The 17,990-nt window shown below is 42.6% G+C and overlaps 2 protein-coding genes across 3 annotated transcripts in view; one reads left to right on the plus strand and one right to left on the minus strand.

Moving 5' to 3' along the window:
• On the plus strand, nt 1-10,732 carry arg2 (arginase 2). Its single transcript, XM_054797017.1, has 8 exons — nt 1-361; nt 446-518; nt 4,117-4,291; nt 4,363-4,522; nt 4,595-4,689; nt 6,672-6,776; nt 6,853-6,989; nt 8,860-10,732. Exons 1-8 carry the CDS (start codon nt 245-247, stop codon nt 9,051-9,053), a joined length of 1,056 nt encoding a protein of 351 aa, XP_054652992.1. The 5' UTR covers nt 1-244; the 3' UTR covers nt 9,054-10,732.
• The window catches only part of vti1b (vesicle transport through interaction with t-SNAREs 1B), a 21,600-nt gene continuing 5,614 nt past the window's right edge, over nt 2,005-17,990 (minus strand). The window contains exons 6-7 of one of the 2 annotated variants that reach the window (XM_054797019.1): nt 17,082-17,189; nt 2,005-17,008 (exon numbers count right to left, since the gene is read on the minus strand). In XM_054797019.1, the coding sequence (XP_054652994.1) occupies nt 17,096-17,189 (94 nt within the window). In that variant the 3' untranslated portion in view covers nt 2,005-17,008; nt 17,082-17,095. Of the gene's footprint in view, nt 17,190-17,990 lie in introns of both variants that reach the window. The other variant, XM_054797018.1, reaches the window with a different exon arrangement.

A 17,990-nucleotide genomic window follows, 5' to 3' on the forward strand; every position in this document is an offset into this window, starting at 1 on the left:
TTTCGAACGCACACCCTGACTGGCTTAACCGAATAGGGACTCATCTTTAGTGTGTGTGTGTGTGTGTGTGTGTGTGTGTTTGAGAGTTAAACCAGGGCGCCAGCTCATGAATATTAATTAGCTAGGGCAGCCATAAGACCGGAAGTGCGACGAGAGGGGGTTGGTCCCGCTCAGCATCCGAAGAAGAAGCAACATCTCGCCGCTCTTTCGTCAGACTTGAAGCGTGCGCGGCTTCGGAACCACCATGGCTCTCAGGGGACATCTGGGCCGCCTCATCCGGACGCGGGCGCTATGCGGCAGCGGGCAGCCGAGCCGAGCCCAGTCGGTGGCGGTGCTGGGGGCTCCGTTCTCCCGAGGACAGGTAGCGGGCGAACCCGCACTTTTACGAACACCATCTTCCGTTGTTACACCTTTTGACGGTGGTCTTTGTCGCCGTTTGGGACAGAAACGAAGGGGAGTGGAACACGGGCCCAAAGTCATCAGGGATGCGGGACTCATCGAGAGGCTGTCCGGGTTAGGTGAGTCTCGCGGATCGGTGCCGGCGTTACGTAAGCGGGCCTGACGGATTTAACCGTTACGTCACGCGCACGGTATTTATACGCTTTATGACGCGGCTCGTCTTACTTCCTGCGTCGTGAACGTCCCCCTTTTTTTCCTTTTATTCACACGTGTCCGTGCACATGGCGCGAAATGAAGCCAGGACAATGCCTGGCAACCCCACCCCAATGGGGACACCGCGTGACTTGCCTTTTTAATAGTTGAACCTACACAATAGGTCAAGGGGGTGCATGCGGACACTTCAGAGACACCACAAACACCTATAAAGATAGCCTCAAGGGGAGGGGCGGGGAGCATGGAAAATACCACTAAAAAGACTGGGGGGCCCCTGAGTCATGCGTATTACTGATGACTACTCTTATATAATACACATAACTTCAAAGTTCACCTTAGTACTCTTGTGTGCTACTTGAGATGCCTCCTAAAAGTGATGAAGAGAGACAAATATAATTAGACACGCACGCACGCACGCACGCATTTACAGCAAGGGTGACTTCGTCATCCATCAGGCAGGAAGCATTGCAAGTATAAGTCACTTAAGGCAAGCTGCCTTGAAATAATAATAATAATAATAATAAGACGTGGAAAAAACTGCAGTAATATTACGAGAATAACATCAAAATATTATCAGAAAAAAGTTGCACTTCAAGTAGATAAAGTTGTAGTTTGATGTGGACAAATAACATTTTAGGAGCATAATGTTGGAATATTGAAGAAAACATATCAAAAAAAGTAATATGAGAACAAATAAAGCTGTAATTTTTTGGAATATTATGTTGCAGAAAATGATCTAATGTTATGAGAATAAAGTGAAAATATTATGATAAAAAAATTAAATTCATCATTCATCAAGAAAGGAAAATAAGAGAAACCCACCACAGCAGACATGGAAAAAAATAGCTGTAATTTAACGAGAATAAAGTCAAAAATGTTACCAGAAAAAAGTTGCAATCTAATTAGAGAAAGTTGTAATTTTTACCGGGAAAAATAGGGTCATTTAGTAGCATAATGTTATTTTTTAGAACTCATAATATGAGAAACAAAACAACAGAGTGGCAATTTTTTTGGAAAATCGGTTTGCGGAAAAATAATGTGAGAATAAGTAATGACGCGGCATGTCCCACATGACAGAGTCGGAGACAGCTCTCCTCCCATCCCGTGCGGAAGTGGTAAGTTTTGGCTTCTTAAGCTTAGAAGAAATAAATCTGAGGCTCCCTGGTTTGCTAGCTAGCAGCGACCTCGAGTACCTGCAGCATACAAGTTGCAATGTAGTGTAAACGATGAATAATAGGAGTGCAAAAGGGGTGTTATTTCATGTCTAGAGGGCTCTAATAATGGTGAAAATCGTATCTAAAAGATGGTAAACAGGTTTTCTGTCTTATTTTCTGTTTTGTGTACTATATTGAGTGAATGGCGTGTAAAGGTGACTATAGGGGTGTTATTTCATGTGTAGAGGGCTCTAATCGTGTTAAAATGCGTATTTAGAAGGTGGTAAACAGGTTTTCTATGTCTTATGTCTTATTGTCTCTTATTATGTCTATTATATTAGGTAATAGGAGTGTAAAGGTGACTATAGGGGTGTTATTTTGTCTAGAGGGCTCTAATCATGTTAAAAAGTGTATTTTGAAGGTGGTAAACAGGTTTTCTATGTCTTATTTTCTCTTATTATGTCTACTATATTGGGTAATAGGAGTGTAAAGGTGACTATAAGGGTGTTCTTTCCTGTCTAGAGGGCTCTAATCATGTTAAAAAAAAGTGTGTTTAGAAGGTGGCAAACAGGTTTTCTATGTCTTATTTTCTCTTATTGTGTCTACTATATTTGGTAATAGGAGTGTAAAGGTGACTATAGGGGTGTTATTTCATGTCTTGAGGGCTCTAATCATGTTAAAAAGTGCATTTAGAAGGTGGTAAACAGGTTTTCTATGTCTTATTTTCTCTTATTATGTCTACCATATTGGGTAATAGGAGTGTAAAGGTGACTATAGTGGTGTTATTTCATGTCTAGTAGGGCTCTAATCATGTTAAAAAGTGTATTTAGAAGGTGGTAAACAGGTTTTCTATGTCTTATTTTCTCTTATTATGTCTACCATATTGGGTAATAGGAGTGTAAAGGTGACTATAGGGGTGTTATTTCATGTCTAGAAGGCTCTAATCATGTTAAAAAGGTGTATCTAGAAGGTTGTAAGCAGGTTTTCTATGTCTTATTTTCTATTATATGTAAATTGTATATGCTTTATTATACAGACATGGTAGACATGATTCCAGTATATTATGATATGGAATACATGATGGTATTGTGTGTCTACATTGCTTGCATCTGTCAGTTATGAATGTTGGTTTGTTTGGGGTCAGTGTGTTCCAATTTACAGATGCCACGCTAACAGCGCTAGCAAGGTCCCTTTGCACAAACGTGGGTGCGGGCTGAAACAGAAACTGGAAGAGACTTAATGCTAGCTGAAATGACAGGGGACACGCCCCCAGCATGTGATTGGGTCACGGCGTCCTTCCTTTATCCTCTGCTGACCAGAGAAGGTCTATTCGTGTCATGTCCGCTAAAGGCCTCGTCTCAGCTTGGCGTGGAGCCATCTGCCTCGCTCGTTTGTTTTGTGGAAAATGCAGCGCTGTGACGTCTGGCAGCTAACACCGACCGCCACGACATCCAATCTGCGGGGGTTCCCAACAACACTAATGCTAAGCACCTCCCACAACCAAGAACACAGATGAGTACCATCATGGCATACCATAGCAAACCCCGGACGACACAAGTACGCAGCATAGCCGTGACGTCGCAAGAATGTGAACGTATTTTAAGGTCTGTGAGGTGAAGCGGCTTATTGGTGGCCAGTCTTTCCGTGGAATGAGACAATCTTTGGGGGAAGAGATGTTACGAGGACTGGTGATGAACCCCCCCGCCCCCAAACAGAGGAGGAGGATCGCAGCATCATCCATCCCCCCCCCAATCTTTTGGACACCCCTGTTTGAGAGTGTTTGATTGGTTTCTATTGTGGGCGATATTTTATTCAGGAGGTAGACAGCACACTTCAGGGGTGACCAAAGTGTGGCACAAACACAGAAAGCTGAAATGTTGATACTAATAACTAATAACACAAAAGCTTTGTCCTAAAATATTTTTACTAAACATTTACAAAGAAAGGACAATTTTACAAATGATGTACATGATTTTTACATCTGTTTGGCTTTTTTTTTGGGCACCCCTGGAGTACATAAAAAAGTGTAGTACTGTTTTTGTTTTTTTGCAGTATGGTGAAGGCAAACATGGGAAAAAAAAGGGAGAGTCGAGGCCATTGGACTTCTTGGTTCGCCTACCCGGGGGCCAAACTGCTTGTTAGTGGCCGCACTTCCTGTGGAATGAGACCATCTTTGGGGGAGAGATGTTTGCGGCATTACCTATGGTCTGCTTCCGACAGTGTCCAGACACTCTCCCCCAAAGACGGTCTCATTCCACGGGAAGAGTTGTTTTGCCACAATCCAGGCAAAGCGTGCGTTGTTATGCCGGCCCGAAACAGCAACCTCGGAGTGACGTCATTCCTTTTCTAGATTACGCCGTGCACGACTTTGGTGACCTCGCCTTCCATCACCCAGAGACGGACGAGCCCTACATGAACGTCAAGTTCCCTCGCACGGTGGGCGCCGCCAGCAAGAAGCTGTCGGGCGCCGTGAGCCGAGCGGTGGGCAGCGGCCACACCCTCGTCGTGCTGGGGGGCGACCACAGGTACCGGGCCACGGGGGCGCGGCATCGAGGGCGCCCGTAACCACCTGCTGATAAGACTTTGCTTCTCGCAGCCTCGCCGTCGGATCCGTGGGCGGCCACGTCCAGCAGTGTCCCGACCTGTGTCTCGTCTGGATCGACGCGCACGCCGACATCAACACGCCCGTGACGTCGCCGTCGGGGAACCTCCACGGACAGCCGGTGGCATTCATGCTGAAAGAGCTGCGGGACAAGGTGGGAAAGACGAGTCGAGTTGCGGGATACACGCTGGCGTCTGCAAACCGCCTTTCTGTGCGCCCCTCGCAGATGCCTGACATTCCCGGATTCTCCTGGGTGAAGCCGTTCCTCTCCTGCAGGGACCTGGTCTACATCGGCCTGCGGGATGTTGACCCTGGAGAGTAGTAAGTATTACTGTGGAGTACGTTTCGCATATTGTGGGTCACTGTACACACTTCAGTAAGCAAGCATCAGCATCTGTGGCTGACCGACGCACAGTTGGCAGAGCCGCATTTTAAGATGTGTAGTGAAGCCTTTCTTTTTTTTTCTTTCTTTTTTTTTTACAAAGCTGTCTTCTGTCAAGCGGCAGGCGTAGCAGGCTTGGATTCATTAGTTAGCCATGAAAGCATCATATCACATGTCAGGGTTACAGTATATTAAAAATGTATGCTTCTTAGGAGAGTCAAATAGCACCAAACCGGTCCCGAGGGGAAAATGTGTAAGGCAGGGGCGTCCAAAGTGCGGCCCGCGGCACATTCGAGAAACATAATTTAGCAGAACCCAGCAAAAATGGAAAGAATGTATTTTCCAAGGACAAAGTCAAAATGCTAAGAGGACAAAGCTGAATGTAACCTAGCAAGAAAAAGACACATTATGAGGAAAAGTAACATCATTTTGGTGGCATAAAGTTCAAATATTCAAGACAAAAAAGACCAAATCATTTCTTCTTAAATTGTAATATTATGAGAAACGGCAAAGCAATGAATAACGGCCTGAGAGTATTACAGGAATAAAGTCATAGTTATGAGAAGAAAATTTACAAGAAAGTTGGGAAAAAAGCAGCAGCAGGAATGGAAAAAACAGCAATTAAAAAAAAAAACACAATTCAAAGTCAAAATGTTCCAAGGAAAAATTTTAATCTAGCAAGAAAAAGTCCTGATTTCATGAGAATAACATAATATTATGAGGAAAAATAGTCATTTTACTAGCTTGTTGAAATATTCAAAAGTTGAAATATTAAACACAAAAGATGTGTTTTTAAAGTCATAATATGAGGTTATGTTAGAAGAATAAAGTCCTAATTATGAATAATAAATCATAATAGATTTACAAGAAGAGTTGAAAGTAGGAAAAACCCCCCAGAAGAAACAGAAAAAAACAGCTGTCATTTTATAAGCATCAAGTCAAAATATGATTGGAATACCGTGTGAGGAAAAATGTCATTTTAGTAGCGTAGAGTGGAAATATTAGAGAAAAAAGACTGTTTTTTATGTCATTATGAGAAACAAAAAATTAAAAACATTTGGTTGGGTGTGGAAAAGTTGGGATGTTAAATATTATAATTATTAGGGGAATAACATCATAATTATGAGAATTTACAAGAAGAAAATGGGGGGGGAGGTAACGTTACAAGAATAGTCAAAATACGAGAATTAATCATTAAGAAATCTAAAAAACTAAAACAGCAGAAATGGAAAAAGAGCAGTAATTTGATGAGAATAAAGTGAAAATATTAAGAGAAAAAAAGACTACAGAGAAAAAGATGTTAATATTGACAAAGAAACAAAACAAAATAAAGTATAATATAAAGGGAATAAAGTCCAAATGTCACAAGAAAATGTACAAAGATTATTTAAGAAGAAATACAAAAAAAACAGGAAAAATGGTAAACAAAAGTGCAAAGAGTGAAGTTGATATTAATAATAGGCTCTTTCACGTACGTACACGACAAAGCTGTGATGCACATATATCACTTCTTAGCATATTATACAAAATAAGGAAGTGCATGCTTTCGTTTTTTCACTACGTGATCCTCGCTGGAGGAAAGAAATACTTTGGACGTCCCTGCCCTGCTTTAAGGCTTGCAGGTCTCCGACATCAGAACCTGACAATCCATGGAAAAACAAACTGATCCTGGCCAACTTTCATACTGTTTATTGTTTATAAGTGTTTATTGTTTATTTATAAGTGTTGGGCGTATACACGGGGCGGGTTTGTCCCGCTAGGAAGGTTTTTCCTTCACGGAACTTGAAAAGCGAGCGTTTGAGCGCCACTTCTCTCCAGAGTAAAGCAAACAAGGTGTACTGGAAACGGGAGGTGTGAACACATATCACTGATGGTACGGCATTAAAAAGTCACGCTTGCTTGCTGTTTTGCGTCATTTCAGCCACATAATGAAGAATTTGGGCATCCAGTACTTCACCATGAGGGACATCGACAGACTGGGCATCCAGAGGGTGACGGAAGTCGCTCTGGACCACGTCCTGGCAAGGTACGCTCAACAAAGAAAGTAACTACGACTAAGAAAATAAATAAAGCAAGCATGACCCGTCACCTTCTGACAACAGGAAACAAAGACCCATCCACCTGAGCTTTGACATCGATGCCTTCGACCCGTCTTTGGCCCCCGCCACAGGAACGCGTGTGAACGGGGGACTGACCTACAGGGAGGGCATCTACATCACCGAGGAAATTCACAATACAGGTAACTCCAAAGAAAGTGCTGGGATAACTAGCTTAAAAAAATGGTCACACGCAATACAACACTATTTTATCCTCATTTGTAACCCGCAAGGCATGCTGGGAGGTGCAACGAAACGGAAACACGAGACATCCGCAGCAAGTTAAGGCATCACATAAATCAACAGCTGGGTGCTAAACATAGCACATAACTTAAAGTTATTTCCAAACGCCCGCAAGGCATGCTGGGTGTTCCGGCTGCAGCAACAGTATGAAGTATGAACAAGAACACATTTCATTTTTATCGAGAGCATGTTAACGCCACCTCATCGTATTTTGCAATCTAGCAAATCTTTGACAGAACACGGCAAAATGTTGGGAGAACAAGTACAAGCTACCCAGCATGCCTTGCGGCGGGAATATATGGATGTTTTTTGAGGCATGGGTAGATATTTCTTTGTATGCCCACATGGTGCAGTAGCTAGCTTACTCTGTGTGTCGTGTGGGTTTTTTCTATGAGCTACAGATTGCGTCTGACTATTTTGGTGACTCCAGCCTGCCACAATCGCACTGCAAGTCATGTTGCCGATTAGTTTCCATGTTGAAGGTTTTTTTGGAAATGCCCGGTGGGCCGGTTTAAGATGCCTGGCAGGCCTGATGTGGCCTGCGGGCCGCAGTTTGCTCACTACGGTTCTAAGCAGAGCTTCAAAATGCAAAAAGAAGAAATGGGAGTGAGAGGAGAAAGCAATTTATTGCCAAGAAGCATGAGAGTGAAATAGGCTGTCCATCAGCTGATCAGCCGTGCAAAAGCAAAATGTTGGCAAACGTGTGGATTGAATGTGACTTATTGTCGAGCATTCACACTGTCATCGTCTCTTGATGGCAAAGGCAAAAAAGCTTTCTCTCCTTGAAGGCTGCAAAAGCATGGCCTCTCTCTTTCAGCGCACCATTGCTGCTGAGCTTGGACGCAGTAAGACTGTCATTCCAACTTCTTCACACATCCCGAGGCTCAGGGAACAGAAAAAGGCAAGTGGTGGATCCAAAAAATGAGCCCACTGGCTGTCCGTCAGGACACCGGACCATCCTCGGCCCAAATGAAGGTTGTTACTGGTGCCGAGTGCGGTCCAATAACCATCACACGCCATCTGCCAGAGAAGAAACAACATCTTCAAAGTCCCATGTGTCTTTCAAGGTTTGGAATTTGCAGGAGGCACCAAAAATGGGACACTGAACGGAGGAAGAAAGTTTTATTCTCCCTTGACGGTCCTGATGGCTTTCGGTGTGACTGGCATGACAAGGAGATCCCACCTGAGATGTTTTCCACCATCATGATCCTTCAATGGAACAATGGAGCTTCAGGTTGTGCAGGAGCGTCAAATGGCAGAGGTCGCATGACTGAAGGACCTCGTCTGTGTGGCAATGATCGGCTTTTTCATCAAGACAACGCTGCACTTCACAAAGAGGAATGAGCTCACGCTTTTGGACCATCCTGTGGGTCCTGTCATCTAAATCCAATGGAGAACATTTAGGGATGGATTTCCAAAAATGGACATCAGTTCCAGTGGAGACAGTGGAGGCCTTTTATTTCTCTTTTGGGGGGTTTGAGCTGCGGTCTTAAACTTTTGATCAGCCGGTGAGCAGCCTATTTCACTTTAATGCTTGTTTGCATTTCTTTTTGTATTTCGAAGCTCTGCTTAGAACCTCCTTAGATCCAACAGTGCAAGTTGTACATTCTTGACATTTGTCCTACCGTATGCAGCAAATAGCACTGGATGAAACGCGCCACAAATGGGTGTGAATAGGTTAACCCAACACATGAACACATGAACACAAGAACATACCTGAGAGGTGTCTGCCATGCCGTGGTGATAACTGCTGCTGTGGTCCAACGGCAGGTCTGCTGTCAGTCATGGATCTGGTGGAAGTGAACCCCGTCTTGGGGCCCAACCGGGAGGCCGTGGAGGCCACCGCCTCCCTGGCCGTGGACGTCATCGCGTCGTCTCTGGGACAGACGAGAGAAGGCGCTCACGCCGTCATGCACGAGATCCCCTCGGTGAAGGAGGACGACACGGAGCAGCTTTGCCTCTGAGGGCGCCGCCCAGCCACCGAGACACAAACTTGAGCATTCCGAGGAAGCGTTGCATCCAAGACTGCACAATCCAAGTAGCTGGAGTTGGTCTTTTTCTAGTTGGTCCACCCTCCTCATCGCATCGCCAAGTATTTAACCACGAAAAGTATTTGTCCCTCTTTCTCACCCAAAGGTTTGCTGTGAGAGATTCAGGGTCTCAAACTCACAGCCTGCAGGCCCACATTCTCTGCCCGCCTCAAATCTAACGATAACGTTAAGTGCGGTCCGAGCACACCGGGCCCCGAGGCACTTAAGCTTGCTTAAAGGGCTCTTGGGGCAAGAAATAGCGTCACTACACACAACGCTGACTACAATCACGGTACCGACTGCACAGCATCTAACAGGCAAGTAAAGACACACGCCACGACGGGGGGGTCCAAAGTGTGGCCCCGGAGCGAGGCACATTCTAAAAAATATCATTTAGCAAGAAGCAGTCAGTTTACAAGAATAACGCCATAATATTAAGAAGAAAAACAATCCCCTTTTAGTCACGTGGAATTGGAATATATAAGACGTTATTTTTTAGAAGTGGTAAAATGATGAAAAATAAGCAAAACAACAAATAAAGTTGTCATTTTGGGAAAATTAAAAGTTACAATGCGACGAGAACAAAGTCATAATATTAAGGGAATAAAGTCATAATTACAGGGATGAAAGTTGACAAGAAAATAGTTGGAAAATTACAAAAAAACAGCCTAATTTTAGGAGAATACAGTCCAAAATATTAAGATAAAAAATGTATTCTAACAAGAAAAAAAGTTGACATTTTAGCATAGAGTAGAAATATTAAAGAAGAAATGACTTTTCAAAGCTGTAATATGAGAAACCGAATAAAATAATCATTTTTGGAAATGAGGCTGAAGGAATAAAGTCATAATATTACTAGAAGAAAATTTGTGGAGATTTGAGAAGTTGAATTCTTTGGAAAATAGAAACAAAACAGCAGTTCAAATGGGGAAAGAAAGCAAGTGAAGTCGATATTATGTCCTGTGCATCACCTTTATGACAAAGCTGATGCACTTGTTTCTTGAAATATACACTTTATAATTATATATATATATCTCACTTCTTAGCATATGGTGCTTCATTCACTATGTGGGCCTCGCTGGAGGGGAAAAAAAAGGCTGGGCCACCCCGACTATGAGGAAGAGCAAACTACGTTTATAACTTTAAACACGCAACTTGTGTTATGTTGCCAGTCGGGCTTCCGTGAGTGCTCCATGCGGTCCCCGTGGTCAGCTGAGTTTGAGACCCCTGATTTAGACAGAAACTAGAATGCAAGCTACTAACTTATTTGACTATTTTGTGTAAGAATGATATTTATTATTGTTATTATTAGAGTTGTTTGGCAAGAGAAAGAGCCTGCCTCAAAGGTGCGACCGACAGACATCCACTCTTGTGTGCGCTCGCTAATGTGTTTTGTTTTGTACCTGTGCAGTTTAGCGGAGGCTAGCAGCCATGTTGCACTTTTGGACCATTGGACCAGCTGTGGTTACTGCATTGTCCTGATTGTTAGCGCGTGTGAAAACCCTAGCAGGTTCCCCCCGCTCGATGTGGCCACTGAAGCGACTGAGGCACTTAATATTCACAGGATGTTCTGCTATTAAAAAGCTGATTGTCTGGTCTTCCATAAGATGGGACTCTGGTGTCCAGGTGTCGTTTTTGGCGCTACTGTCCGTGCAACACGCTTCCTAACAACACACCTCATGTTGGGGGCGGGTGTGGAGTTCAAGTCATGCCAAACCCTCATAAACACGCAAAACATTCTTCTCGGAAATGATTCCTCATAATTATGATCATATTTGGACGAAATTCCTGTATTATCTTTTTTCTCAACTTGGTTTGTCATAATATTACGATTTTTTTCTTGAATTTTTCAACTCTGTGCTATTTTTCCTTACAATTTTATGACTTTTCTCTTAATATTTCGATTTTATTCACATGAAATGACAGCTTTACTTCAGCTTCCGTCTTGGAAATGTCATTCCTCGGAATTATCACTTTATTGCTGTAATGTTTTGACTTTACTCCCATAATGTTCCCCCAACTTGATTTGGTTTCTTTCTCATAATCTTACTATTTTCTTGGATATTTCAACTAAGCTACTAAAATGAATTTTTTCCTCACAATATTGCGAGTTTATTCTCATAAAATTGCGACTTTGTCTACATATTTGGACTTTATTCTTCACAGCTGTTTTTTCCATTTCTGCAATCTTCCCCCCCCAAACTATTTCAACTTTCTTCTTGTAAATTTCCTTCCTCATTATAATTACTTTCTTCCCATGATATTTTGACTTTAATCTCATATTATCTTCCCTTACCCAATTTACCCCCAAAACCCAAAAACGTTTTTTCATATTTCCGCCCTATGCTAGTAAAATGACATTTTTCCTGACAATATTACGAGTTTGCGCTTGTAAAATTACAACTTTTTTCCTCTGAATATTTTGACTTTATTCATGTGAAATGACAGCTGTTTGTTTTTTTATTTTCCAACTATTTCAGCTTTCTTCTTGTAAAAGTTCTTCCTCTGTCATCACTTTATTGCCGTAATATTTTGACTTTAATCCCATAATATGATACCCCCCCCAACTTTATTTTGTTTGCTTCTCATAATATTTAAGTATTATAAGAAACAAAATAAACTTGCGGGAAAAGATAATAGTCATCCCTCGTTTATCACGGTTAAATAGTTCCAGACCCGACTGTGATAAGTGAACTTCCACAAGGTAGGGTTCAATATTAATAAATGGAATTAGGGCTGTCAATCAATTAAAATATTTATTTGCCATTAATTGCATTTTGTCTACTGTTACACACGTGGACAAAATTGTTGGTACCTTCGTTCAATGAAAGAACAACAATGGTCACAGAAATAACTTGAATCTGAAAAAAGCAATAAATAAAAATGATATTGAACGTCACACATTGATTTTCAACCATGCTTCAACAGAAATATTGAAAAAAATAAACTCATGAAACAGGCCTGGACCAAAATGATGGCACCCCATAACTTAATATCTTGTTGCACATCCTTTTGAGGCAACCACTGCAATCAAACGATTCCTGGAAGTGTCAATGAGACTTTTGCACTTCTCAGTAGGTATTTTGGTCCACTCCTCATGAGCAAATGACTCCAGTTGTCTCAGGGTTGAAGGGTGCCTTTTCCAGAAGGCATGTTTCAGCTCCTTCCAAAGATGAAGGCCAGGGCTCATAGAAGGCCACTTTAGAATAGTCCAGTGTTGTCCTCTGAGCCATTCTTGGGTGTTTTTAGCTGTGTTTTGGGTCATTGTCCTGTTGCAAGACCCATGACCTGCGACTGAGACCAAGCTTTCTGACACTGGCCAGCACATTTCTCTCTAGAATCCCTTGATAGTCTTGAGATGTCATTGTACCCTGCACAGATTCCAGACACCCTGTGCCAGATGCAGCAAAGCAGCCCCAGAACATAACAGAGCCTGCTCCATGTTTCACAGTAGGGACAGTGTTCTTTTCTTGATCTGCTTCATTTTTTCGTCTGTGAACGTAGAGCTGATGTGCCTTGCCAAAAAGTTCCATTTTTTCTCCTCTGTCCATAGGACATTCTCCCAGAAGCTCATGTAGTCTGGCAAAGTCCAGTCTGGCTTTTTTAGGACTTGTTTTCAACAGTGGGGTCCTCCTTGGTCTTCTCCCATTAAGTCCACTGTGGCCCAAACAACGACGGATGGTGGGATCTGACACTGATGTTCCTTGAGCTTGAAGTTCGCTTTTAATCTCCTTAGAAGTTTTTCTGGGCTCTTTCGTTACCATTTGTATTATCCGTCTCTTTGATTTGTCATCAATTTTCCTCCTGCGGCCACGTCCAGGGAGGTTGGCTACAGTCCCATGGATCTTCCATTTCTGAATAATATGTGCAACTGTTGTCACAGGAACATCAAGCTGCTTGGAGATGGTCTTCTAGCCTTTACCTTTAACATGCTTGTCCATCATTTTCTTTCTAATCTCCTGAGACAATGTTTTCTTTGCTTCCTCTGGTCCATGTTGAGTGTGGTACACACCATGTGACCAAACAGCACAGGGACTGACTGTAGTCCTATCTATAGGCCCAGTGACTGATGGCAAGGTTGTAGACACCTGTTAGTGGACACACTTTGAATTGACATGTCCCTTTGCTCACATTATTTTCACTCTTTTCTAGGGGTGCCATCATTTTGGTCCAGGCCTGTAACTTGCAATTAATCACAATTGCAGACAAACATGTTTTTATCTTTCATTAATGTACCTTTGACAGATCATTTGAAAGTTTTTAATAGACCCATCAATAAGAAACTGGATATGTTTGCTTTTGTGCTCATTTTTGTTGATTAAACATTTGTTTTTGTTTTTTTTAAACAGCTAAACACAAAATGGAGTTGAATGTATAAAAAACAAACCCGATGTACCACAAGTACCAGGTAAACAGGTAAACTGTCCATCACTGAAATCAAATATCGTGACTCTAACATTACAAATAAAGCTTTGCACAGGGCCCCCCACACATGTACGGCACCGCAGGTCTTCAAACATGCAAGTTTTATTCTGTCCTCTTTGACAAACTCAGTCAGCAGTTCAAGCACACACTCAAATAGATCGTTAATGAATTCCCTTGCGAGGCTTTACAGGCGTCTCATTGAGTGTTTTAGCTCGCAGCTCGAAGCAAAAAAATCCGCCGAGAGACAGCTCGTATCTAAAACTCGTATGCCAAGGTACCACTGTATAAATGACAATAAAAAACACCTTCGGTGCTCCAGCGGTTTCCCCAGCTGGGTCCAGCCGGTGGCGTCTGGGAGTCCGCGTGCTCCGGTGACGGTTTGGCTTGCGGGGACAGTGAATGCAAGTGGCTTTGGTCGGGAGAGCCATCTGCCGGGGCTTTGTGTGGGCCGAGGGCTAAACATGACGTGCGCACGTTAACCACGTGTCAAAAAATAGTGCCGTTAAAGGGAATTTCTGTCAACTTGCTATTCTTGCTTTAACTTTGACAGCAGCCCTTAATGGAATATTTTCATACAGCACAGCAAACCTGTTTATGACTTGCAAAAGACATTTTCTTTGACCATTATTAGAGCCCTACACGTGAAATAACACTCCTACAGTCACCTATACACTCCAGGGACCTATGCAAGGATCCTGTTTGTGGACTTCAGCTTGGCATTCAAATCCATCACCCCTGGGATCCTCCACCAGGAGTTCTCCCAGCTCACTGTGCCAGCCTCCACCTGTCAGTGGATCACCAGCTTTAAGACTCACTGACAGAAGCCAGCAGGTGAGGCTGGGGGAAATCACATCAAGCACCGCCGCCCCCTACGGGTGTTCTCTCTGCGCTGCTCTTCTCCCTGTACACTAATGACTGTACCTCAGGGGACCCCTCACTTGAATGGAAATACTGTCTTTTGTCCACTGAATTGAATTGCACTGGCATTATACTATTAACCCTTTTGCACATCTCAATCTTACGCTTTAATTCTTTATTTATTTCTGAAGGGTTGGAAAAGCTAATTTAACCCAAGTCAAAGTCCTTGTTTGTGTAAGCATACTTGGCCAATAAAGGTGATTCTGATTGTGATTCTTTGTTTACATCACATTGTGCAACTCTTACAGGCAGGCTACGGGATCACTGTAGGGACACAATAGACAGCTCGCCGCTTTAAAAGAGCAAGCTAACGAGCTCACTAGTTCGCCTCTAATTTATGTATTCTAAACTTAGAGTTTGAAATAGAGTGGGGAAGAAGAACAAAGTAAGAGAAGCCAAAAATGTACCACTTCCACACGGAATGGGAGAACTTTTTTTCCACCCTATTGTATCAGACATGCCATGGCTGACTACATGCAGCGTGAAGGTAATGTAATCAAAGATAATGTGTCATCTAGCGACCAGACTACTACATATGACTATTTTTTTGACCAATAAACAGGCCATAGGTAAGTGATAATACATAAAAAAATCAAAATGTAGTGAATTGGAATAAAGTCCAAATATGATGGGATTAAAGTCACAATTACGAGAAGGAAAATTTACAAGAAGAAAGTTGAAATAGTTTGAACATTTTTTCAAAACCTGCATGTCATTTCATGAGAATAAAGTCAAAATATTACAAGAAAAAATGTTCCAACGAGAAAAACAGCTGCAATTTAACGAGAATAAACTCACATTATGAGGAATATTATTTGGAAAAACAATGTCATTTTAGTAAGATACAGTTGAAAGAAAATTTAACTTCTGAATTTCTGAGAAAGGAAAAGATCACATTACTCAGCTAATAACAAAAGAACATAATATGAAGGAGTGCCCAGTTGAAGAGGAAAGTTGTGTCAGAAAATATCAGCAACTCAAAAATAGTTGAAATTAATCAGTAGTATTTTTTAGGGTAAACATTCTTACAAGACGCAAGCATGTCCTTATTTTGTGGCAGGAACACCAACCTGTCAAGTGCAGCAGACTTAGCAAGTGTCCGTCTGACGTCCTTGTACATCTGTGGTAGAGCTTGTGAAGCTCACTGGACGTGGCGAGTCCATCGATTTCAGCAGGTTTTTAAAGCAGCTTTTTCCTCTGTTGCAACGGCGACCATATCTTAGCAATGCGATAGGACACCTCTTCCTGACAGCGCAACACTCTGCTTTTCCTTTCACGAGGAACGCAACAGGAGCACGCAGCTTCACACATTCCTCGTTTTGGACTTGGTGCCAAGTTTCAAGGTGGTGAAAAAGATTTTTTAATGCTCCACATCACTGAGCTAACGCTTATTCCTTGCTGACAAATTCTTCCACCGTCGACGCTGTCGCTTCAACTGGAACCGCTGGACTTCTGCTCCGCCCCTCCTCCTGCATGCAGGGATGAGGGAGGTACAGCGCCAATCCAGTCCATATCGATATCAACAATATGGTTGGTTTTGATATTGTGCTTAAAGTAAGTATCAAAATATCGATATACAGCCCAGCCCTAATTATGACAAACAAAATAAAGTTGGACAAAAGAGTATTCATGGAAGAAAGTCAAAATATTATAGGAATAAAGTCATAAATACGGGAAAAAACTGGAAGACAGTTAAACTATTTTGATAAATGCAAAAAAAAGAGGGGAAAAAAGCAAAGTTGATATTGAGTGATGTACCATTTTCTTGAAATATACATAATTTTGTAGCATACCTTCACAAAATAACTGTGGCAAAGTTGCTTCCTTTCATTCCTCACTGTATGGCCCTCACTGGAGGAGAAGAGGTTTGATTTTTAAAATCACCTCAAAAGGTGTGACGACAGGTGAAGGAGGAGGTGAATTAGGCAGTGATCAACCAAAGAGGAGGCGGGTACCAGGAGGAAGCAAACTGTAACATTCATGATCATCTGACCGACATTCATCTCATCCAACAACAGGAAAAAACAGTTCCTGGGCGGTTACCATTATGAATCATCAAGATCACGTTAGCAGGAAGCTGCTGCATTACTTTGCTGAGATTACGCAACGTGTGCTGGCCACTGTGGCTGTGCGACCCCCCGGCGCCTTAAGAGCTGCGCTGGACAGCATGACCGCAGTTGACAGCTCAGGCTTTTCAACTTGACTCTCGTTAGCTGGGGATTTGTTGGACGCACGTTCAATATGTAATCATAAAAATATCGACCAATATAGAAATCTGATGTTGGTTATTATAGAGAAGTCATGAGCTTGCCATGTTGTCTTATATTTACTGCTGCTAAATGTCATCATACAAGTGAGTAAGCTTAAAAAGCATCAATCAGCAAGGGGGTGAACACCTCATCAAGCAAGCACACAGTTCATCATGGAGGCATCCACCACCTTCATCCCAGAGGACGTCTCTCCAGTCTGATCAAGCAGTGCTAATGATGCTTTTCGGTGGACTCCACGGAGCTCCTGTTGCGACGCTCCAGAGCGTCGTCCTCGTGCTGACACATTGGGAGGGCAGGTGGAAGATTTTGGACTCTGTCGTACCCGGAATCCCGGTCCAACACTACCTACCGCTTTGTTTGTTCTCATCGTCGGAAGAACTTGAGGTAAACCACGGCACCCAAGATGGCCAGCTCCATGAGGATGATGACGCCTAGCAGAAGCTTGTTTGTCATGAGCCTAATGGAGAGGCCGGCAAAACACGTTCATGACTAAGCACGACGCTACAGTCCACCCCGCGTGCTCACCATTCTCACACACACACCTTGCACATTACTTTCTTTTACTTGCAGGGAAACCCACCCTTTCGTGCTGGTAATCTCCATAATGAGGCCATCACTCAACCCAAATTCCCACCTCGATCATGGTGCAACCAAAAGTAACAACAATATTAAACACACAATGTAACTGCACCACACAGATATCGAAATAGTCGCTTACACTCTAATACACTCCTGATCAAAATCTTAAGATCAGTTGAAAAATTGCTAGAATTTGCATTTTGCACATTTGGATCTTAATGAGGTTTTAAGTAGAGCTACAATATGCAAAACAAGAAGGGGGGGTGAGACAAAAAACATTTTGAAAAAGTCATTTTTTGAAAACAACAATTCAACTGAAATAGGTTGTTTATCATCTGATCAAAAGTTTAAGACCATTGCTCAAAAAATAACAAAAAACTCCCCAAACCAGAACCAAAAATGTTGTCAGTAGGACTCAGTAATGAGGAGCTCCACCGTTCTTGTTCATCACTTCCAAAATGGCTTTGGGCATGCTTGATGTCAGTGTTTCCAGGAGGCTAGTGGGAACATTGCTCCAAGTGGTGAAGATGGCTTCACCAAGGCCATCAACTGTCTGGAACTGATGGCCATTTTTAGAAACTTCCCTTGCCATCCATCCCAAATGTTCTCTATGGGATTGAAATCAGGATGGTCCAAAAGAGTGATGTTATTCTCCCTGAAGAAGTCCTTGGTCAAGCCA

Source organism: Dunckerocampus dactyliophorus, chromosome 13, assembly GCF_027744805.1.
Source record: "Dunckerocampus dactyliophorus isolate RoL2022-P2 chromosome 13, RoL_Ddac_1.1, whole genome shotgun sequence".
Lineage (NCBI taxonomy): Eukaryota > Metazoa > Chordata > Actinopteri > Syngnathiformes > Syngnathidae > Dunckerocampus > Dunckerocampus dactyliophorus.